This window comes from Polyodon spathula, chromosome 24 (genome assembly GCF_017654505.1).
Source record: "Polyodon spathula isolate WHYD16114869_AA chromosome 24, ASM1765450v1, whole genome shotgun sequence".
NCBI classification, from domain to species: Eukaryota; Metazoa; Chordata; class Actinopteri; order Acipenseriformes; family Polyodontidae; genus Polyodon; species Polyodon spathula.
The window spans coordinates 11,130,436-11,154,653 of record NC_054557.1 but is presented as its reverse complement, the minus strand read 5'-3'; the positions used below and the strand labels follow the sequence as shown (position 1 = coordinate 11,154,653).

At 39.2% G+C, this 24,218-nt stretch overlaps 3 protein-coding genes across 5 annotated transcripts in view; 1 reads left to right on the top strand and 2 right to left on the bottom strand.

Moving 5' to 3' along the window:
- Window positions 1–11,915, top strand: part of LOC121299043 (unconventional myosin-Ie-like) — a 49,025-nt gene extending 37,110 nt beyond the window's left edge. Inside the window, exons 19-29 of one of the 2 annotated variants that reach the window (XM_041226525.1) lie at window positions 308–452; window positions 2,224–2,338; window positions 3,056–3,225; window positions 4,011–4,156; window positions 6,287–6,433; window positions 6,639–6,796; window positions 7,355–7,441; window positions 7,647–7,872; window positions 8,654–8,689; window positions 10,276–10,445; window positions 10,731–11,915. In XM_041226525.1, the coding sequence (XP_041082459.1) occupies window positions 308–452; window positions 2,224–2,338; window positions 3,056–3,225; window positions 4,011–4,156; window positions 6,287–6,433; window positions 6,639–6,796; window positions 7,355–7,441; window positions 7,647–7,872; window positions 8,654–8,689; window positions 10,276–10,445; window positions 10,731–10,807 (1,477 nt within the window). In that variant the 3' untranslated portion in view covers window positions 10,808–11,915. The remainder of the gene's footprint in view (window positions 1–307; window positions 453–2,223; window positions 2,339–3,055; window positions 3,226–4,010; window positions 4,157–6,286; window positions 6,434–6,638; window positions 6,797–7,354; window positions 7,442–7,646; window positions 7,873–8,653; window positions 8,690–10,275; window positions 10,446–10,730) is intronic. The other variant, XM_041226526.1, reaches the window with a different exon arrangement.
- A 1,024-nt stretch (window positions 11,916–12,939) lies between these two features.
- Window positions 12,940–18,471, bottom strand: LOC121299044 (G2/mitotic-specific cyclin-B2-like). Of its 2 annotated transcripts, XM_041226527.1 has the most exons (9): window positions 17,938–18,468; window positions 17,267–17,386; window positions 17,068–17,178; window positions 16,616–16,780; window positions 16,336–16,494; window positions 15,839–16,075; window positions 15,542–15,682; window positions 15,275–15,385; window positions 12,940–15,063 (listed from the first exon to the last, which is right to left on the bottom strand). In XM_041226527.1, exons 1-9 carry the CDS (start codon window positions 17,959–17,961, stop codon window positions 14,950–14,952), a joined length of 1,182 nt encoding a protein of 393 aa, XP_041082461.1. In that variant the 5' UTR covers window positions 17,962–18,468; the 3' UTR covers window positions 12,940–14,949. The 2 variants fall into 2 exon arrangements, with proteins under 2 accessions (XP_041082461.1, XP_041082462.1); XM_041226528.1 differs by lacking the exon at window positions 15,275–15,385 and having other exon boundaries at window positions 17,938–18,471.
- Window positions 18,472–20,214: 1,743 nt separating this feature from the next.
- The window catches only part of LOC121298922 (E3 ubiquitin-protein ligase Arkadia-like), a 44,523-nt gene continuing 40,519 nt past the window's right edge, over window positions 20,215–24,218 (bottom strand). Inside the window, 4 exon segments of the mRNA XM_041226243.1 lie at window positions 20,215–21,713; window positions 22,064–22,185; window positions 22,819–22,914; window positions 23,234–23,314. Coding sequence (XP_041082177.1) covers window positions 21,596–21,713; window positions 22,064–22,185; window positions 22,819–22,914; window positions 23,234–23,314 — 417 coding nt within the window. The 3' untranslated portion in view covers window positions 20,215–21,595.

The window sequence follows — 24,218 nt, the reverse complement described above, 5'->3', positions numbered from 1 at the left end:
CGACTGACTCCCTGTAGCTGGACTATTCAAATACCAGACACAACTCGGGCAGTGCTTCCTGTATTACCACAGCCGTACTGATTCACAGCCAGCATATATCCCTCCCTCTGTCTCCCTCTCAACTCTAACCTCCCTTTTCCTCTATTTAAAGACTGGTGCGGTGAAATTAAGTAAATGCTCAAATCACTGTGTTCTGAGTTCTCTACCCACTGAGCTATAAGGGACCTCAATTTCATTTCTCCAGAATCTGGAAACTAGTGCCCTAAGCCTGACTCAATGTGACGGTAATTCTTTCAAACGCTACCAGGTATGCTATTCTCACCAAAGAATCGTGGCCGACATGGAGAGGGGATGAGAAGCAGGGGGTCATGCACCTGCTCCGCTCTGTCAACATGGACGCAGACCAGTTCCAGCTGGGCCGAACCAAAGTCTTCATCAAGGCCCCTGAGTCGGTAAGTCTGTGTGCGTGTCAGTAATGTTTCGCTGTGGTAATACAGTGCCACCAGATGGCCAAATGCTGTAGTTGCGACAAGGAAAAGGAAAATCAGACTTATTGTCCATACAAGGCTTTATCACAACAGTTAAAGACGCTGTTATTTGTTAACGCTTATTTTAATTATATTGTAAAATCTAACTGGTGTTCCTCTTTTATTTGGTGACATTGTACATCTTAAGCAGCCAAATTAAACCTGCACATTTTGTCATTCAGCAACGTGCCACAGGGATGTGAAGCGACATGATAAATAAGAAATGACGATTTTTCTGGCTCGCCGTTTCGTTATCTTTGTGTGATGTGATCGTTGTATAAAAACCTTTATCTTGTATACATGTGTCACCCCCTACATAGAACATACAGTACCAAGCTTTGCTTCTTCGCTCTCACCCAATTTACATGAAATTATATTTTTAAGACAGTCAGGAACCCCTTAAACACAACCTGTGAGGTTAGAATGTATAACTGTGGTCCAGTCAAATGAGAAATTACACTCTCCCAAGCTTAAAGTGCAGCACAATAAAGCATGTAGCTGTTTCAAAGAACTTACTGTGTATCGAGCTACTGTACAGTATGTGGAGACATGAGCAGAATGCTGACCTGGTAAATAGGACCCCCAGTTGGAAATAAACTGTGATATTGTAGAGAGTGCTGTAGACACTGAGGCTGCAGTTTGCAATGAAAGCTGCTTTTTGTGGCCTCTGAAGGCCTGATTACCTCAGTTGTTTACATTTCCAGCACACACCTGAATAAACCCACTGTGCCTCGTGAATGGCAGGGATTATAGGGTGGTGTGGAAATGCTAAGCTTGCTCAACTTCCAACCCTTGCTGTTTTAGATACACTGTCCAGTTTTTGAGCCATGTAGCTTCTTACAATATAGCGGATACAACACAAGTTGCTAAAAATAAGAGTCCATTCTGAATTAGGAATTCTGGTGTTAACAGTGTTCTTGATTTCAGGAAAAATAAACTGTTGTAAATCTCTCTGTGCTCTGCTCTCATGTCACTGTTAATCGATCTTCCTGCCTCTCTATTTTTATGTAGTAGATGAACCATTAAATACGTAATCTTAACTTGCAGGTTCATTCCCAAAGACTGCTAATTAGTCACGACCGCTGTGGTTTTCTGCTAGTCCTCAGCTGGGAGATGGAAATAGGACAGGATGTTTAGTCTCTTTTGAAAGGGTGATTTTCAGCTTAGCAAGTGACCGCAGGAAATAGCAGGGTGCTGGCAAATGCCAGCGGGTCTCCCTTCGAGGCAGCCAGGCTGGGGAAGCTGCTCGGGCTGCTGCCCAAGGAGCTTCTGACTTGGGGGAGGAACACACTCTGTCCGTTTAGAGGCTGCACTTGTTTAAATAAATCTTAGGTCAGCAGTTAATGTATTCAGTGTCTTTCAGCAGGCAGTTTATTAGCTTATTCTGCGTAGCTTGACCTTTCCCATTGAAAAAAACACAATCTAATTTGCTTCCAAAGGTCGGGTGTTTGTCAGCACTAGCTTACAATAATTTGACTTCTTCCTTTAAAACTAATGTCAGTTTGTAGATTACAGATCAGTAGTCATTTAAGAGGCACTGTGCTGCATGGGGTGACAGTGATCTTTTTCTGGATAATGATAATGATGGGATACATTTATATCTGTTGCTGAAATTAATTTTAAGTCATTTTAAGGATTTGAGATGCATCCCCTGTTCATGGAAAAGTATCTGAGTTTCAAAGCTCTCTGCTTGCAGCTGTTTTTGCTTGAAGAGACGAGGGAGAGGAAATACGATGGCTACGCTCGAGCGATCCAGAAAGCTTGGAGGAAATACACAGCGAGAAAGAAATGCGTGCAAATGAGAGAAGAAGGTACTGCTACTGCAGAACTCATACAGGCTTCGTAGCTTCTTTACAGACTGCTTGTGGGCGCCTTCAGTGTCAAAAATCCATGGGGATGTGAAAATGTGATACAGCAGAAAGTCTTCTGTACCAGGTGTCAATGTAAAGTAATGCAACATATTCTCTGATGTAAGGATACTGCACTGCAATACATTCTGCTAAAATGGCCTTTAATGAAGAGCACACCTCACATTAAATATAGGGATGACAAAGTGTGTTTCTGGGGGCCTCTGGAGAGGGAAGTGAGATCAATAATAGTGTGTGGTCGGTTCGAGGAACAGGAAGAGATGTTACACCAGCAGGGCTGATTTTTTAGTAGTGAGGAAAAAAAGTTGAGTTCTCTATTGGTTAACTTGTTCCTCCTTTATAATCATGAGAAATGGTAAGAACCGGCTGTCAGTTTTCTGTCTGGCAGGTGTCTTCCCTATATACAGTTTCCAAATTGCAAACCCCCAACTGAACAGTAAATCATTCACAAACCAATTAAACAATCAAATAAATACACGTGGGAATAAAATTCAGGTTCACCCATCTCCGGTTTTAGTACAAGCCACAGTGTATAGGTAACAAACTCAGGCGCGTCTTATTAAACGCATCATAAAACCAGGGATGGATCAAACTGTTGTGCAATCGGAGTCTTGCTTCCATCCGTGAACACGTACATTCGTTTCCTGTTTTCCTGCCCAGCCTCTGATTTGCTGCTGAACCGTAAGGAGAGGCGGAGACACAGCATCAACAGGAACTTCGTCGGTGATTACATTGGGATCGATGACAGGCCGGAGCTCCGTCAGTTCCTGGCCAAGAGGGAGAAGGTTGACTTCGCTGACAAAGTCACGAAATACGACCGCAGGTTCAAGGTATGCAACAAGCAACACTGCAGAACTGTATTTATTTATTGTATACCTGTGTATTAAAGTACACTCTCTGAGGGATGTTATTGATTGAAAGGGATTCACAAAGAGACAGTACTGTATATTTCACTGGAACGAATAGCTGTTCAACTTTGTTGCAAAAGCATTTCAGTCATTTAGATTAATTATTTCATCAACATTAATAACTGATTCAAAAAGCACCAGTGGTTCTGAAGATGAAGAAGAAAACCTTTTTTTTTTTTTTTTTTTTTTTTTTTTTGTTGTTTAGGCGTTTGATATTTTAAACTAAGAACACACCTAGAGACATATCTAATTTGTCTAAGCAAATTCTCATAAGTATTAACAGCAGTGTTTTTACAGTCAAGCCAGTGTTCCTTTTTAGATTGCTTTTTGAAGTAGCCCACAAAGCTTGTGTGTTGGTTTTTTTAATTCAGCTGCGATTTCTAATCGAAAAAATGCCACAACCAAGAATGGTTTCCTGAGAGGAAAGTGGGTTTAACATGGCTGTTAGACAGTGAAACCTCAATTGCTGCTTTTAAAACAATGCCTTCTCATGTTCAGCTTTAAAGTAGACAAGAAGCTACTCCTACAGAACTGATACTTTCACTACCAATAGCAGTCATTAGTAAGGTGTTGTGTCTCTCCGAGCCACTCTGTGTCTTCACAGAACGCCATTCCCATGTGGGAGTGTGGTCGGCCAGTATGCGGTTTTCAACACTGCATGTTAGGCTTTTCTAATACTATACAACCCTCCTTCCCTTGGTTTCCAGGATATAAAGAGAGACCTTATCCTGACTCCCAAGAGTGTTTACCTTATCGGCCGAGAGAAGGTCAAACAGGGTCCTGACAAAGGCCTAGTGATGGAGGTGCTGAAAAGAAGGATTGAAGTGGAGAAGATCCTGGCAGTGTCTCTCAGGCAAGCACTGGAACTACCAGCCAGAACCTTTAGACTACCAGCCAGAACCTTTAAAGTAGGCAATTAGTGAGGTGCCACACACACACACACACCTGAAAGGTTGGATTCTGAGTGATGAAGCACTGATATTCATATAGTATGAAGAACAAGGCATTCTTAGCATCCAACGTCTTAAATCAAGAAAACTAATTTCCCTGATCGTGCCGTAGCAACAGGGTCTGTATGGAATAAGTTAGTAAATAAAATCGGTTAATTCATTTAAATGCCAGCTAATAGTATAACACACTGCTTACATAAGACTGTTTACTATTGAGACGAGGGTCTGTGCAGTTCCAGAAGCCTCGTTCTGATCTTCCTCTTGTTTGTTTCCCATCTGTGGAAAACTCAGCCCGGGATTGTAAAGTCCTCTGAAGTAAACGGCAGTTAATGCACATTGGAAACAGAACTGATGTAACAGGTTGTCGTCGTGTATAGACCTGGCATCTTTTGAATGTTTCCATCTCGAAGGAGCAGTTAAACTGGGAATAATGAATGTGTCCCTGCACCGCGCCGTGAAGGAACAGTTTCAAGCACTGCAAGAGTTACAGGGCAACTTCAAAAGGGACCACCAATAGTACAAGAAATGCCACTTATGTGGTTGGTACCTTAAAAATCGGCAAGAAATTGTAACAATAGGGACAGCTGTATCTCAGTTATTGGAAGTTGCAGTATAGTAGGCCCCCAGCCTTGTTGACAGCTCTTGCAGAGAGGTTGGTTAAAATGTTCTTCACGTGATCCGGAGGAGCTTAATAAGCCAGTATGAAAAGTGTATTACCAGACAGATGCTAGGGCAGCTGAACTGTGCCCAGGTCTATCCCTGAGCAGGCTTTGCACCCATCTGTCTTGCAGGTCTGCACACTACCAGCTGAGCCACCAAAGCTCAACTGCGGCACACTGTAGTTTTATTAGGAACACAATCGGTATTGCTTTTAATTGAACACACAGCAGCTTCCAAGGAAAGTTTTATTGTGCACAAGCAAAGGGCCGCTTGATTGAAGGGGAATGGTCTGAGCCTGAGTAACCCAGACCACAGGGAGCCAGTGTGCTGTGAGTGGGAAGTGTGTGTAAAGGTGGGGGTAATACAATGCAGGTGGTGTGGATAGGAAAGTAGGGATCATAAAAAAACCTGTTAAAAGAAAACGAAGAAACAACGTGTACAGCTGCGTTGGGTCGCGCTAGCAACAGTATCCTGCAATAAGCTTCTCGACAACTCATTTAGTTCTAAAATCTGAAAGGCTTTATTTAATAACCACCATTGGATTACACAAGGGAGGGTTCTCCAGTTAGCACAGCACACACTGCACTTCAACTCTGTGTTCTTTAAAGTAGGCTTCTATTACAGTCCACTGTGCACTGCACACGCTCTGGTGCAGTTCAAATATGTCCTGTTTAAAATCTGGTAAGGATCAAAAGACAGTGGGACCAATTTTTCCACTGTTGGAAAACTGCCCATGTAACACATCTACTATAGATGGGACAATTTGCCTGTGATTTGCACCAATAACTCAAAACCTGAATGAGGTGGAAGTGGACACACTTGAAAATGAAATCAGTATCACCTATCCTCCTGCCACACAATGAGCTTCTGTAACGGGCAGTGTGTGTGTTGCACTGCCGCTACAGAGTCTGCCCCCTGTCAGTGTAATGAGATGAGAACCATGAATGCATACGAGCCTGGCTCTATTGCATAGTGGTTAAGGCGCTTGCTTGCGGTGTGTGAGGTCGCCAGCACTTCACATGCTCCTAATGATTCACTTACCTTCCATCAAACAAGGTATGTCTGCAGCAATTATAGTTTGAGGATGTAAGCTATGTATGCAGCAACTTCATTGCGTGTGTAGAATTGTGGACTTTTTCCATATATCCATATATGGATATATGGAAAATATCTGGGATCTTTTTTTTTCCCGAAGTAGGTCTACAATAGCAGCCTCAGTGTTTACCACAGTTCACACCTAATTCATCAATCTAATTGATATCTGCAGTAAAACAGCTGCTGTAGACCTGCAAACATTTCTTGATTTCCTGCATTTAAGTACCTTCTTATTTGCCCCCTCTTGTAACTCTGCTCTTCTCTGTGGTGTCCTACAGCTCCTTGCAGGATGACTTCTTAATCCTCCACGAGCAAGAATACGACAGCCTGCTGGACTGCACGTTCAAAACTGAGTTCATCAGCCTTTTGGCCAAGAGATTTGAGGAGAGGACCCAAAGGAAGCTACCTCTGAAGTTCAGCAATACGTGAGTAGCTGTGACACTGTGGTGTAACCCGTCCTGCCTCAGAGTGTATTGTTGGATAGGTATCTCCCCATCTGGAGGCCTTGCTAATTAGCAATTTCAGTTGTTAGTACCGTAGTACTTTATGGCTTGCAATGGTTGTTCATGTAAATACAGGATCTCTTCTGAAGTTCCCCTCGTTTTCATTCGTTGATCTTCTTGCACTCAGACTTGAATTGAAGTTGAAGAAGGAGAACTGGGGTCCCTGGAGTGCTGGAGGCTCCCGACAGGTCCAGTTCAGCCTGGGTCAGGGAGACATGGCGCTACTCAAACCCACCAGCAAAACACTGCAGGTCAGCATTGGACCCGGACTGCCAAAGAACACACGTGAGTAACTTGCGTCGACGTTTTCTTTGTTTAATCTATGAACACACAGTTAATTACTCGTGTGTTACCCCCGTAATTCATGCTTTTAATGTAAAGATTTCCAAAACTACCTGTTTACCATTGCGTATAACTCCATCACCACCCATGCAAAATATGACCACGTAACAGGACCTACAGTCTTCAGAGGCAGATAGTGGACTGATTAAAACTACACAGAGCAACACTGGGTCCCTTTTCTCTGGAGATTACCAATATAGAGTAGCAGTGCATAGACTCTCATGCATGCCATATTAGTAGCAGACAGGCCTTCTAATGCAGGTAAGCCCAAACCATACTAAATCAATAGAGGTGACACATTAATACCCCATACATGTACCTGTATGCATGTACCGTATCATCGTGTGGCAAGGCTTCCAAATATGTGTAATCAGTTATTATACATAAAACTAAATGGCAGCTACATAGACATGAGGAGCAACAAAAAAAAACTGTGTGTTACTGAAATTCGAGTGTGCAGTCTGCCTTTTGAAACGTAATCCTTTAACTGACTGCTTCCAGGCCCTTCCAGAAAGAGCTTAACACAGAGCAGAGGCATTTCAGGAAAGCAGCAGAACTTCCCTGCCCGAGCCGCCCCAGCACCCCCAGGTAAGGGTACCATGCTGTTTAATAGAGCGTTATGACAGGGTGATGATATCATAGCGAGCGGGACACCCTCTAGGGAGCAGCCACCGGACCAATCTACCTTCTAATCCCTGTCTATAAAGGAGTGCTGACAGGCTGAAATATGTTCTAGAATACAAAGAACCCCCCTTTTAGATATCCCCCTGTTGTCATTTTAATACCTTAACAGGTAACACAAAGGCAGGTTCTTACCAGAATGGAGCGCTGCAGTCCATATATAACAACGCCCACCATCGGCCGGCCCCCGGAAATCACCGAACCAGTCAGCAGAGAACCTCTTCCGGCACGATGGAGAGACCCGCCCTGCCACAGCCAATCAGCCTTGCCAAAGAAAGGAACAACCGGCACCAGCCTAACCTGGACTTCCTGCGGGTACCAGACCAGGGAGCAGCTGGGTAAGAGCCACTCCCCCACTGTCCAGGGCAGTCACTGCTCTCCGCTTCAGAGAAGGGACTATTGTTAAAAACAGCTTTGAAAATCAATAGGATGTGAAGGGGCTTGTAGTAGAATATGGATATGTGTTTAAGGGATTGAAATTCCCTGGAATTATCCTGGAGTTTATTCGCACTGTGCAGAGCCATCCTTCAAACGAGATTTAAAGCCTACCTTTCTGTTTCATTAGACACATACAAAAAAGGCTCGAGAGACATTAATCCTAGGGTGCCATCTTTAAAAAGCTATATAAACACAATTTCTCGTCTTCCTTCAGCATGGACAAGGCCTGGTGGATACCCCTCCTGTACAATTCGATACAGTGTTTTATATAAGTAGTGAACTATTTGTTTACACCAGTAGAAGCTTACAGAAGTCATGCTGGATTCTCCTGTTAACATCCCTTTGTTTTACTGTACTTTTTTGTTTCAGGAGCGTCATACAGCTTTAAATGTACAAACCAGCATTACTCATCTCCATAACTGTTTTTATTAAACTGGAATTACACCATTGTACATGTCATTTTGGTATAATCTACTTAGATGAAGAATCTTCTAGTGTTATTCCTGCTGTTCATCTAGAGTGTGTATTAGCTGTACTACTGAGTTCTGTTGAACTGTTGGTAAGGGACATTGAGCGAGCTCTATCTGAATCTGTGAAAACGTACGCGGAAAAAAAACAAAGCCCCCTTTCTGCTGAGCAGGCATGTAAGTTTAATTTTGGATAAATCTGTTCCTTTTATAGTACCCGAGCTGGACAGGCAACGTCAAATGGAGGAATGTGAGTCACGATGAATGTTTCTGTTGGGTGGTGGTTGTGGTCTAGCAATCGTAGTGTTCAGCAGCATGCCGTAGTCTCTCTCTCTCTCTCTCACCACTAGCTTTGATTTGTTTTGTTTTTTAAACTACTTCTAACTGCCGGTGGTACGACAAGAGCAGGGTTTTACTCAGCCTGGTAATTCGCACAAACCCTGGGACTCATTAAAGACAAGGAAAAAAAAAACAACTCCAGTTTCCAATTGAGTTTTGGCTCTAGCTAAACTCAATTGAACCAGCAGTCAGTTGGGTTTAGACCCACTTGAAGATGCTTTCTCTGGACTTGCCTGTATTTTAGAAAGCGGCTGAAACAGAGGGTAAATAAAAATTTAAAATGCCAGCCGTTCTGAGGGAGGTGTAAAGAAACAACATTTCCAACACTGAAGGCTGTCTCACTTCCAAGGATGTTTCTCTTGTATTAGCCCACTGGTTTCCAAGTTCCCTCAAGCAATTCTGATTTAAACACTCCTATTATCTCAATTTCAAATGAATTTTGTTATAAAAATGGAAGTAAAGCTAACAAAGAAATGTGGGCAAAGACATTTGGAACAATACGATTAGACCAAATTTACCAATTTTCTTTATGTAACTTGGATAGAACACTTCGGCTATACATCTCATTTTAAGAGGGTGCTGGCAGGAGTAGTGCTCAGTACTTCACAATGTGACTTCAATGGGTTAATTAGAAAACACTAACTCTCTAACTCTGGTTTAGTTGAGCTCTCTCTGAAATGCTGATGGTGATCCAGTTGGAAATGTTTGCTTTCTTAGTGGCCACATTCCTTTAAAAATGCGTCACCACAACTCAACAAGCACCCATTTGATTTAGGGACTGTTAGTTGATTTTGATACATGAACTTATTTTCCCGGCTGTTAACTTTTTTTTTTTTTGTTCAGTGAACAAAGCGTTTAACTAACCAGGTGTCTCTGTGTACCAATACTTCAAGAAAGGAAAACGTTGGTTTTAATGCTGATTTTTTTTTTTTTTTGGGTGTCTCTTTGGTTTTGTTTGTAATCTTGTTAGTCCAACTAATAGATTGAGTAAATCAATAAATTTGTATACTGGATTACACTTTATAACTAAGCAAGGCTTTTGACCAGTTAAGGTAAAGCTGTTTTCAAGGGGTATAGTGCCATCTGCTGGCTTAAAATGGAATTTGAAAATGTCATCTAGTATTGAGAAGCCAGTAAATTTTAAAAAATCAGTAACCATGTAGCCATCCATTGATCACAAACCGTGGTTTATATATATATATATATATTAAAGATTTCTGAACGAACTAGAACCAGTGGAAGATACGGAAGTGCTTATGATGAAAGAAAGGCCAGTAGACTGTCCCGTAGATCTGCATTTTAAAGGGTGTCCTTGACATCTGGATAATCAATCATGCTTTAACAGTAACTGCTACTTTGTTTGCTACTCCTTTAACAATAGAAATCCTGTTAATTTTTTATATACAGGACAGTGCAATGCTCTAATGCATTTTTAACATGATCTTCTTTTTATTTCATTATATTATTTGGACTTAATTTCTATTTCTCTCTCGCCAGCGCTCACAGGCAGATGACTAGCCGCCCCACCCCTGGCGGCGGCAGACCCAAGCCCCTGCCCAAACCAAAGCCCCAGGTGCCCCAGTGCAAAGCGCTGTATGCCTACGATGCTCAAGACACAGACGAGCTCAGCTTCAACGCCGACGACATCATAGAAATCATAAAAGAAGGTGGCTCTGTTTTCTTAAACCTCTGAACTGCTAGCCTCTAATTGCGTCCAGAAACAAGAAACTGAAATGAAATGTAGAAAATAAAGGTTTTTTTTACTAGTCGATAGCAGTATTGTGTATAAATAGTGATCTTCAAATCCTGTATAGCCAATTCCAATGGAAAAGCATGTGACGTGAACACGATTTTCAGAGGAACGGTCAATTCTGCTTTGTTCCTCCTCTATCAATTCTGTTTAACTGCTCTGGTTGGGGGTATGTTATTCAATGTCTTTCTTTTTTTAACAGATGCCTCAGGGTGGTGGATGGGGAGACTACGAAGAAAACAGGGGTTATTCCCCAATAACTACGTTACGAAAATATAGTGACGTTCTAGACTGAAACCAAATGAAGGAATGCCAACCGTCTAAACCAAGGAGAAGGCGAACATGTGGGGTATCTGTTTTACCTGCTTAAAGCAAGTGGTTCTTGAAAATTGTTCCAACAGAAAACTAAGACTCACATGCTGATTTTGAGGACATTACAGTTCCATGAGATGAGCAAGATGGCCAATTCCCTCCTGGACTTAGGTTAGCTATACCCCTGTTGTGAGCACTGAACAAAACTATTTATTGTATTTATAGCTTCTTTTTCCTTGCAAATATAATGAAGGTAACTTGAGTTATTTTCTTGAAATATCTGGGACCATGATTTGAAGGTTCTTTTTGGCATCTTTACGTTGTCTGTCCGTATTGTTCCTGTCCAGATTTGTAGACAAAGAAACGATTGACTATATTTGCTGCTATGCTTGAAATGATAAATAGTATTGCCAACCCAAAGTGAATACTTGGTATTTATGCTACTAAGCTTTACCTGTGACATTGATAGTTTTACTGTAGGTCTTGTAGAAAACAGTAGTCCTGCAGCAGCTGTCTTCACAGTAATGATGTTCAACTTATGTACTATATTTTGCTTGAACAGAATGGAATGGGGACCTGTGGTTATAAACTTAATGCCTTTTTTTCTGCATCATTAGTGTATCGAATTGTATTTATTCTGTTACAATAGGGAGAAAAACTTAAGGACCAATATACTATGCAGACCATTTTTGGTCAATGACATTCTCCTCATTATTCCATCGACCGTCTCTATTAAACATTCAAGAAACTTTTTTTTTTCCCTGCATGAGGAGACACTACAGCTGTTTATACCATTATACTTTAATAGGTATCTCCTGTTGAAGGTGGTGCAAAACTGCCTATTTGAAGAATAGGGTTGCACTGCTGAACACCCCTTGGTAAACATGTGTATAAGTGAACTTGTAATCTGGTTGTAGATCTGTGTCCTAACGGCTTCAGTGCAGTCAACTGGAAATGGAGCGTGACAACCTCACCAAGTTTGTGGAAGAACGAGACATTGAAAGAAACACTAGAAAGATTGCTGAAGCACTTTATCATCCCCTGTCCTGATGGGGGCAGAATATACCTTTTCCTGTAAATAACTTGTATGTGTTAACTTTGTCCCATTGACTTTTGAAACTGCTTCAGGAAAGACTCCTGCAATGCAACAGCAACTGGCTTTTTCAAATGTCATCGCTCTGGATGTATTTCTTGAGCCACCAACATTTCGAATCACAGTTAACTATTCATGTTTTTTTTTTTCCAAGGGGAAAATGCCTTCAGGTCTTTAGTTAAGTTGCTTGGGAATTGAATGTGAGCAAAGCCATTGTGGAGGATTCATTAAAATCTAGTCTCTCCAACTGTTTAACATATAGACGTTCCTGCCCAGAACAATAAAGTGACTCCAGTCTGTAAATCCTCCTGTAATCTTGGATGACGGTTTCCTTTAGTTCCAGTGGTTTTAAAGGTATTGTGGTACACTTTTAGAATCAGATTTCTGATGCAGGGGAGAACACTGGAGGTGGTAGACACACAAGTCCAGAACTTTAGGGTTAATGGAACAAACAGACCTCTTTTTATTGCTTACTACAAAATATAATTTAGCAACATGATAAATTCCCAAGACAATACCTCCTGCTGTTTATGACTCCAGCATGGACACCATAGAGGTGCTGCTCAGAATACAGCTGCCTTTATCATTCAAAATACTTTAATATGGCCGGTCCATATTTTCTAAATCTGATGTGTAAGGAGCCATTTGTCTATTTTGCTTGTACACTATAAAATATGATTCTTTATAAAAATGTTACATGCTAGAAGTGTATATGAATGTATAATGCAGTATGTAGTACTCCATTGCACTTGCTGTCTAGTTTTGGTTTTGTTTGTTTCTGTTGGTAGGATAAGACCTGGTACTCAGTAGGCTCTATTCCATAAAGCAGTAAAAAAAAAAAAAAAAACCTACTTGTTACATACATATACAATTTAGTAGGTGTGCTGACAATGCCATCATAAATAAATGCATCAAATTATTCTCTGCGGTATTTTATTGAATCAGGTTTGGTGCACTACAGAGATGCATAATCTCCAAGATAATTATGTACTCCATTTCCAGAACATGTGCTGCTTTGAGAAATGCAGTTCCAATAAAGTGATCAGACTAGCCGAACCTATTTGGTTGGATTAAAATAGCATTGTAAAATTGCCATTTTAAACCAAACACTAAAATTAGACTAACATTGTAAAAAAAAAAAAAAAAAAGGGGGGCAAATCTAACAAATTGTTGCGGTATGAAATTTGAAGCTAGGATCATCTTTAATCTTAACAGACAGCTTTGAAATGACCTGCTGTAATAACCCTTAAAATATAAGAATGCTAGGCATGTTATTTTCATAACTGTACATAAGAGCAACTGTGAGGAAATGACATGTATACATTGAATGTTATCGTTCAATGTCTTAAAATTGAAAGATTTTATTAATTCAAACCATCCAATATGTTAGGAGGCACTTTGGCAAAAACAAACCCATGATTAACTGACTCTTGATCAGTCTATTTAAACTTGTTGATGATGAACTCCATCAGTGGAAATCATAGGACACGTGGATGGGTCATTAACCATGCAACCCTTCATATAAAATGGATGGATGTTACAATAAGTGAATGTCATTTTGTAGTTTTAAAATGTTGTTTTTAAAAGGAGAATAAAAAGTCACTAGAATTAGTTTGTTTTTCACATAGAAACAACTTCTTTGGAATCATGACCAATGATAGCTAACACTAACAGCATTATACAAAACACAGAAAAGCATGGCTGTTTGAATATTGCTCATATGCATGTACAAAATGAATTGATTGTTCAGTAGAATCAGAGTGGTTTTAAAAGGTACGCTGTGATTGTTCCAATTTTAAACTTAAGTTATTTAAAGTTTGATACCCATCTATTTTCATCATTCAGCACATGGGGTTAGCAAGGCAACGCTTAAGAACCATTCATCATTTTAAACACATGGCAACTGATCACGGATGTTATTTTGGTAAAGCAAAACAAATCAGAAGAAATGCAGTGCCTGAACCAGAGCGCCCGGAAACCCCTAACAAACAGAACACTGCATGCAATGACTAACAAAGTCAAAATCAGCATTGAAGACAACTCAAAACCTGCAAAAAGGCATTTAACCAAGCACTTGGAGACTAATGCAAATACAACTGGATTTGGAAAGTGCAGAACAGCTGTAGCATGGTAGGCTCAGATATCAAACTGCACCAGAGATGTGTTCAGATACAGTAATAAATTACAACGTCAATATTGACTAGTCAAGAAACTTCCTAGATTAGGGCTTCTGATTTTAACTTAAAAACTAAGTACACCCAATTAAATAAAATCAGCCAGTAAACACCAGAAACAGTCAATTCACCCCTTCCATTTATACATTAAAATAAATAAAATTACCTCTCAGTGCAGTCAGGCAATGTCTCTCCTTCCTGACTAATCTGTTCTGAATACTTTCAGCCCAACTGCTGAGTGGCAGCAAATTCCTACATTTCTATTGAAGACTCCACTTGAGTGGAAACAAAACTAGTTAGGTTTGTTCAGACAGAACTGCATACACCAGAAGAAAGTGTTTGACTAAGGATTTTGTTGTGGAAGACAAAAGAAAAATCCAAGCATTTTGGTAAATAAATTATTTTCACTATATAAAATGCACGAAGTACCCCCCACTCACTCATCCAATACCCTTTCAAACCTTATCTCCAAATCACTATTTGCTACTAAATTAACACATGATTGTATATTACAGGCAGTGTAAATTGAAGTCAAAATAAAAAAAAAAAAAAAAAAAAAAAAGACTCCACTGTGAACCAAACTCAGTTGTTCATTTTAAGTTCCCTAGAATCAGCAATCTTTCCTAGGAAAAACCAAAGTAATCCCACCATACCATTTAAAAAAAAAAAAAACCGCCACATTTTAAAAAAGTTACTTTATTTTTGTTAAAACAAAAAAACAATCCAAGAACTGAATTAAAGACATAAAAAAAGCAATTTACATAAAAGCAGCAGTATTGCCCATTCAGGCTTTTGGGTTAACAAATAAAAAGTGCAAACAGTAGTTGATTTCACAGAATATTCTAGCAGATGTTGGCAAGTAGTGGTGCAGCAAGTGCCTTGAGGGCAGGGGACTTCAGTTGTGAAATGGCACTGATTCTCATTAATTTGCTGCTTGCATATTTGTTCTTGATAGCCTGCAAAGAAAATAATTCGATGTGAAGCCAACCCCCACATTTTGGCAAATGTGGAGCAGAGATTATCAGTTACATTAGTACTTGGAGGCAGGCACACAAGCAGCAGATGTTTTGCAAGCAATGAAAACTAGGATATCCCACCAAGATGCCATAGCATTACAAAAAACAAACTGCATTAGATCTGCCGTTTGACATCTGGCAAGAAACTTACTGTGTGCTTGGTCAAGCCTTCATTAACTTTCACCACATTTTTGGCCATATGCTGCATTATGGACTTTAGGTCCTCTTCCGAATAGCCAGTGTAGCACTGCTGAGCCATGGACTGAAACAGCAAAACATTAATATGAAGCTCACCTGGTACAATACCAGGTCAGCTTTTCATGCATCAAATGACATGTGGGTTAACAGGTTTACACATTAAATGCAACTTGACCCCAGTTGCATTTTACAGACGGCAGAGTGAAAATTAAAAAATTACCCATTTGCTTCCATCCAAGAGATTCTGCGACAGGCAAAGGGCAGCAGCTGCTATCTCAGAAGGATGTTGGTGCAGCAAGTCATAGTCCAACAAGGTTAGCTCCATCAAGTATTTTGCTAGAGTGTGTTTCTCAGCATCAGCCTGCAGAGAAGACACAAATACAGCCTTGATTTCCAAGTGTAAAAAGAGATCAGTGTGGGACAACTTAATACTATGTTCAAGCCCAAAGAAAATCTCCTCAAAATAACTTGATATGTATTCAAATAAAACATGAAGCCCTCACTATCCTACACTTACACAGCCAGCCTTCGAAGCCCTCCTGAGAAAGTGTAGGGGAAGTGGACGTCCCAACTCAAAGTTCAGCTCCTTCAGGATGAGCATTTCCATTTCACGGATTTGAGATTTGGAGAAAGCATTATCTGTGATGTAGACAAAGTCTCCGATCTCAGGAGCATACATCTCTTCATACTTTGAAGCAACCAACATGGCCGTCACACCAACCAACTGAAGCTTCTTGCGAGAAACGGGCTGGACCTGGTGAAAGACTAATGGTTTAGTTTTAGCCAATGGGAATTTAAATGAAACAAACCCCATTTTCCTGCAAGCTAGGCCTCCTTTGACACAAGTCTAGTGATCCCATTCTGGATACATTCGCATTGCTGGGTCTGATTTAAATACAATCCTCACCCCAATATGAAGGCTTTATTAATCCCCAGAATATAGCTGGTTACTTATTGGAGGCTAGTTTTCAAGTTCACCTAGCTCAAGTCACAATATAGATAAAAACACTTCACCTGCAAGAACCTGTCAATTATAGCAATAGTCATGTAGAGAGTTTCCTGCAGCAGCTGGAATCTTGAGTGGACCTGAATCAGCCAATCAACCAAGATGGCACGCATACGCTCATTGATTTCCTGACCTTCAAGATACCTGGCACGTATTGACTGCTGCACCTGTAGGTTTATTAAAAAAAAAAAAAAAAAAAAAAAAAAAAAAAAAAAAAAAAAAAAAAAAAAGTTCAGTGCTTTACCAGTTAGCGTTTACTATAGTAGTAACAAAAGTTAAATTATATACCTCAATTTGCCTTAAGTACTGATAGATATCCTTTACATATGCTGAACAGAGCTGGGGGTTTTCTGCATCATCAGCATCTATGTCATCTACATCCAGCATGGCATCAGAGAAAGCCTGGCACAATTCCTCCTCCTTCATGGAGACATCCATTGGGAGCGGAGAAACCTCAAGACAAAACATTTACATAAAAATTACCCATCTTTACAAACATAGCTTCCTGGGCTAGCCATGCATTTCTCCTATTTTACATGTATGCAACTCCCACCCTACCTTTTAAAACCCATCACTTACCAGGATTAATAACCGATGAACCACACTTTACAAATCCTCCTACTACAGCTACCAGTAGATTCTGCAGAAGACCTTAGAGTATCAATCCATGAAATATACCCACGTATTCGTATACAAGGCTATGGGCACACATTTCTAAGCCAAATTACAAATAAACTTACTGGAACTCTCTCCACTGCAGCAGGTTGTTTCCGAGGTGCAACATTAACAGGCGGCTTGGTACCTGCTGGCCTGGTTGCTTTTACTGCAGGAGCTTGGATGCGTTCAGTTTTCTAGATACAAGGAAAGACAGGACAGTCTCAGCAGGATGCTACTTTATGAAGCAGAAGGAGATATCATCGATGTTGAAATTGCAAAAACCTTGATGAGTGGTGCATTCGTTGCAAACTTGTTACTCGAAATCTCTTCCAGGGCAGGCCTCCTAGTTCCCATGGGAGCCTTGGCCTTGACAAGGAGAGCATTATCAACCTCTCTGGCGTTCTATCAAACAAAAAAGTTATACTGTTAAACAATGCAGCATTCAAAAGACGCATTTTGAAGTGTTGCATTGACACACATCCCAACACAACTAGTATGGGCAGGGTTGAACGTTTGCCAGGCATGCAACTATGGACTAGTCAGGAAAGCTTGTCACCTACAGTTAAAATAAATACATTGGGAGCCAAATGTATAACAGTCATGCCTGTGCTAAAACAGTTAACAGGTGTTACAGCGCTGCACCATCAAGATTAAGTGCTTCGAGGAAACGTAGGCATAAGATTCCCGTTTAAGTAGGTATTCACAAACAACCCCCAGTAAACTCGGTCCCCATAGCAAAACACGGTCTTGGGCCTGCCTGATAACTGCAGTAAGTTATTCTGCCAGAAACAAGTGAACACACAGACTATTCAAATTGTTTCGCAAAAAAGCAAGCCTCTACTTAAACCAGTTAATTACCATCTGGTTTAATTTTGATTGAAAACACGATAATATTAAGTTTTAACTATGAACTGTGAACTTAAACCAACAAAAATAATAAATATTCTACTTACAGCAATGCGCCGTGCGAAAGCCATTCTCTCTGCGTTGGCTTTGCGGCAAAGGTAAGAACTGATAAAATGCAAACCGCTTTACAAAAGGAAAAAAATAAAATCTTTCAAACAGAACACTGCAATTTTCACATTGACTGTCTCTGCTGTGCGAGCAAGCAATATACTCATAACACACGCTCCGCCATTCAAATACCGCTCCGAGCGCGCTCATTGGATACAACTTCAGAGGACGCACTGCCTCTATTGGCTGGTGACAATCACTGGAATGCGTTGTCTAGGAAACTGTCCTCGCCAACATTGTTCGCAGAGCGTTAGAATTGCTTTTGTCGTCTCTGTTCTGTCGTACATGTAATTTGCATTTTGTATATGTTATCATCATTTTGACATTTCTCAAAAAATAAAAAAGTACTGTCGCTCGTCTTCGAGACGTTGAGAAGATTTGATAAGTTTATTTAACGAAGTGCATTCTGGGAATCGTAGTACTTGTACCTTAGGTGCCGGTAACTCAAAGTTAGGGCGTACTGTTCGTTACTATTAGTTATTAAAGATCGTTTACTGTTTTATAGTCTATTACTTTATTATGATGTCACTTTTTTGGCACAACTTTATGGCTGTAATATATATATATATATATATATATAGAAAACAATGACACAAAAAATATAGAACCAAACCAATAGTTAGTATTATTTGTGGTTTGATTAAAATTGTATGTTATTTCAAAATTATATATTGATGTATTAAATATTTGCTTCCTGCTGTAAAAAAAAAAAAAAAAGATGTATATATCTTGATTAAAAAACACCAATGCACGGTTCAAGCTCACCCCTTTCAGCACTGAGGGGCGGCATTTTCCATACAAACTGCAGGACATTTACCACATGCTGTCATGAAGGGCATTGGTTTCATTTGACTGTTATGGGAAGTTACGTTGCATATGAAAGCCCCTCCCCTCACATGCATTTTTTTGACTATAGTCCATACATACCCAGCCCTTATACAGTGAAACCAAGGCCAAAAGGACTAGACATTTGAGACTGCTTATTGTAGATGCTGCAGTCAAATATCTGAAAAACATGTGTTCTAGGATTTACTGGTAGTCTGTGTTATATCAACGGGACATATTTATTAAAGAATGAGAAATACTAACTATTTTATTTCAACTACTTGAACTTGGCAAGATGCTGTACACAAGATTTATTTCAACAGAACTCAAGATCAAAAGCAAACCACACTACCACCAGTTCAATTTTATTTTTCTTTCAGGCTTATTATATTTCTAGATTCATTTTCTAAACAAATGGATTGTTTTGGGCATTTCTAAACAAATATATCAGCATTCACTCAAGCTGGTATATATTTAATAGTTGACAGCCTTCTTATATATTTTGATTTTCAGAAGAGATCATTTGGCTACAAAATTTACTTTGAACACCAAAGTAAAGCATTTGGGAGTTAGAGGGGGAGACATTACTGCTGTGCATTTGAAACCAGCTGGCAGGGTATGTTTCATAATGAAATTCAAACCTACTGCAAAGCTGCATATGCCATGATGGAAAACAGTAATATCTGCACAAACATTGCTTACTCAAAGGCGTTGAAATACAAAGAGCAGGAAGTAACCCAACTTTCTTCAAAGAACCAGGACCGCTTTTAAGTGTGTTACGATTCCTCACATCACCCACAACCAAATCCCCAGCTGTGTATTGTTCCTGTTCGAAATACTTCTGCTGAGGTACAATGGTAAATGTTTTTGAAAATGACACAGATTATGCAGAGGAATTTCTTATTTATTTAGTCAATCGAAGTTTTCTTTGATAAACATTTTACAATTTTAAGTTTTTTGTAGCAGAATCCTATTTTTGCCAGTATTCATATTCAGCTAATTAAATTATTCACCTAACATATAATTGATTGAGGCATTGGAAATGCTGTTAAACAAACTGTCTACTCACAGACCATGTTGTACTAAATGTAGAGTTGCATTTCCTTCCCTCTTGTAATGTGTGTATATTAAATTGACTTGATAACAGAATCATTGCTCACAGTTGTGCAAAAGCACAGCTTAGGACAATAAATGTATATAAAGTATAAACATTCCCATTGCTCATGGTGCCCAAAAAGATAATTTAGGTAAATAAACAAGATGCTTGCATTTCAGTGTACTGTATCCCATTACCGGAGCTTGATTAAAACAGAAAACTCTGTATCCTAAAACAAGTGTGATGTTAAATATCGATCATGCAAACAAAGTGACACAAAGCAAACAGAGACAAGTAAGAGTTACCTAACTTTATTTCTTCTTTTCTTCTTTTTTTTTTCTTTTAAACTAATATAAATCCCTTGGAAATGCATCCTGGGCCATTAAAAGTCTATGAATGCATGGATACCTGCCATTAGTACTCCATTCCAACACTCCATTTATAATGTTACAATTTCAGAAATTCTGCAATCAGAGCGGAAATACATTACCTTGACGCCCCCCCCCCCCCCCCCCCCACCATATTCACAGGTCTCTTTACAGTCTCTGTTTCCACCTTTAATGTGCAAGTATATGCAATTTAGCTAGTTGAGATTAATAGTGTTTAAGAGTTGTTCACGTCAGCAAATGTGTTTGTTGCAACATTACCGAGACAAAGGTAAATTTACGATAACCAGTACTAAAATAAATTAAAAAAAAATACAACCTATGCAGGGAACATGTCTTAGCTGTGTTTGCCAGACAAACCATATATAGCATAGCTGCAATTAAGTCGTTTACGTTTGCAAAAAAGATTACAGGTCAAAATGTAATCTGCCCATGCCCAATTGAAAAAAAAATCAAATCACAGCTTCTGAAACCAAGCACGGGAAGGTCTGAGCAGTGGTCCTAACAGCTATTTGATAGGATCAACTCTGCCTGCATCCCATTGCTCAACTACGTGCCTATCAGTTAAAAAAAAAACAGTCAAAATACATTATTTGACATTCATATATTCTGTGTTAAATTAAGCATGGAACATTAACATTTAAATAAAAGGTGTGTGAAGAAAGGGAAATGGCTTTTGTATGCATTTCCTAATTACTGTTTTTGACTGATGGTTCAGTCTTTTCCCACACTGACATTGAATGACACTGTCTACCGAGTTTAATACAGCAGCTGTTCTTCCTAATGAATCTCTTGATTTATATTTCCTTTACTAGTTGATCACAATCTCTATACATAAAACTAATATATAATGATCAATTAAATTAATTCTGTAAGGTTAGTAATGGATGTTGACATTCTACTCCAGTAAAGCAAGGCATTTTGTAAAAAATAAAATAAAAATCTTAAAAACAAATGCTACCTTTCTAGAGCAGTTATTCTTGCCTGCAAGTCTGAGGACGTGAAGCCCATTATATGTGCAAATAAATGCATTACACAGAACCATGCAAAAATAAAAATGACACAGAATAAAACAACTAAAAGCTACATAAAAAAGCTTTATAAATACAATAAAATTTTAAATCTATACTGAATGTAGTTCTAGCATTAACGGTACTATGTGACTTAGCTGGCACTCTAGGTTCAATGCTTTTTTTGTTGTTTTATTTTTTTAATCTGCGCAGGTAATTCATGCCATCTTTGGTTGATTGCAGTACTGAGGAAAACAAATGAAAGTTCTTGAAAATAGCATCAACTTTCAGCTGAAAGCTGGGCCTCGATATCCACTCTGCAAATGGGACATTTCTTATTGGTGGTGAGCCACTGATCAACACACAGTTGGTGGAAAAGGTGCATACAAGGAAGGCGTCTGTAAAGGAAGAAAAAGAGAAATATTGACTATTTGTAAATGAATCAGTGTTCCTACTGATGTGCCATTTTATGTTTAAACACCAGAGGGCACAAGATCTTATTCATTCTACAGATTTATTCATGAACAGCACAGCATCAATCCAAGATTTTAAACAGTGCATGCATTGTATTTCTTTGTATTGGTCCAATTATTATTTTTATTGAGATCCTTTGCTCCACCTCATTTGACCAAACATTTATTTTGAATTTATCATTCACTCTTTAAACAAGCACACTTCCCAATTACAGCTGGGGAAAAAGATGCATGTTAACTCCAGATGAGGCTGAACAAAAGCTCCTATGGTTTACCTGACATCCTCTCCTTCCTCAAGCATAGAAAGACAGATGGTACATTTCTCTTCAGTGTCCTCTTCTGCTCCCTCGTCGTCGTCCTGTTTACCGTGCAGCTTTCTCTGCAGAAAAAATAAAACCTACTTGTATTAAATTGGATGTCTATTAAGTTTACAGCTCCTTTAAACTGCACAAAAAACAACCAAACAGCCTTCTACTTTAATTAACGGTCTGCTTATAAAGCTACAGTTGCCATTATTTCTGCAGAGGATTCTTTAGTCTCTGCAGCATCATTAGGGGTGTCTGCGCCTTTTGTAGGAATGATTTGAGGCTAGAAGCATATATTTAATGAGTTTTATCATCTATGAATAATGCACTGCATCTATTAAATGTGACATTTATAAAATAGTAAATATAGTTAAAAGCCATTACTCACTGTGGAATGCTACACCTCCCCCACAATCAAAGTATCATATAAATGGTTGTTTATACAGTGTTCTTGCAGTAGACAAATGCATGCACAAGGGTATCTGTCTCCCACAGAGCAATATATCAATATCATTTACTACACGGATGCATTTCTATATACCATTCCATCTTCTGGCTTTATTGTAATGAAATGACTTTCAAACAGGTACACTGGATTAAAGAAGAAAAACAGCAAATTAAAACTAATTAACCTATTTCAGCAAAGCCTTGGTCATGGGCCATACAAAGGTTTTTGTGTTAAACATCCAGGCTACCACTTCAATGTCCGTTCCAGCAGTTCTCACCTTTTTGTACTTGTGTGGATAAGTGCACCTCTCAATAGTTCCCTGAGAGGCACCCCGATTGACATTTCCTAATCTCTCTTCTAAATGAAGCAGATCCTACGGGAAGAAGGCAGACGTGTGAGACTGACCGAACCACTCTTTAACATGTGCTAATCTACTGGCACTGCCGCTGCAACAATGCAAAGTAAATCAGGGATTGAAGGGGTTAAATGGCTAAATAAACGCACCAGGGTCGTTGCCTTTTGGCATCTCTAAGCTGCGATAGCATTGCGAAAGAAAATACCCACCCCTTCCCCAGCAGTCTACCATGATGGATTTTACTGATTTTTAATGAAGCCTAGTGACAGTACAAGAAGTCAGATTAATAGCAAAACGTGTTATCAATACTTACTATATTTAACATTCTTATACATACCTCGTATGTTCGGCCAAATCCAGTCATTCTTGACGAAATATACCGAATGTGTGGGTAGGTTACTTCGGACATACCAGTATGCTGTAAAAAGGAAAATGCTTTTAATTGAAATAAAATCACATCCTTTCTCATTTAGAAATTCTAGAAACAATGCTTTCTTCCCCAAGACCCGGACATTGCAGGGTGCCATTCATCCCGAATACAAATTCTGCATTTTTTTTTTTTTTTTTTTTCTACCAAGGTAATGTTAACCTTTATCTGCAAACAGTGATATAGATAAGGGTTTTGGGTCACTGAGTAATTTAGCCACTATGTGAGTAAAACACAACTTTACCTTGAAGTCGTGAGCACTTTCAATAAATACTGTACATACTTTAATGCTAACTTATGAGTTATGCATTAAGTACAGCCTTACATTTTAACCAATGCTAATTTGAACTACTGTACAAAAACTTGGTCTCACTATAAAAACAAAATTACTTATTTGCTTATTGACCACAAACAATATGGCTGTGAAGCAAATAAACAGAAAGAATATTACTTTGTTTTATTCCAATGCTGCAGATGGGATATACTTAACAAAGCCTGCATGCACATACCACTTATTTCTGAGTTGGATTAACTATACTTTTTTTTCATTTTTTTATTGAAAACTCAAGACTTATTGGTCATGCGTTTCTGGCAATCCCCATGTGAGGCATTTCTCTAGTTACCGCACGCAGTACATTTACAATTGAACATTGAGACGCCAAGAACCAATGAAGTACAAGAAGCTTGATAACATTTGTTACGCATTCAACTTAAATATCATTTGTAATTTATAGTGTATCAATGCGTAAAACACCCTTTCTGCAGCTTACCTGAAGCGCTGCCGACAATGACCGTTTATTTGTAATAATTCATTCAACAAAAGAAATATCATTTTTATTATAAAGGAATGGCAGTGTGGTAGTACAAACTAAAGCCTGAGCTCAATCCAGTAATA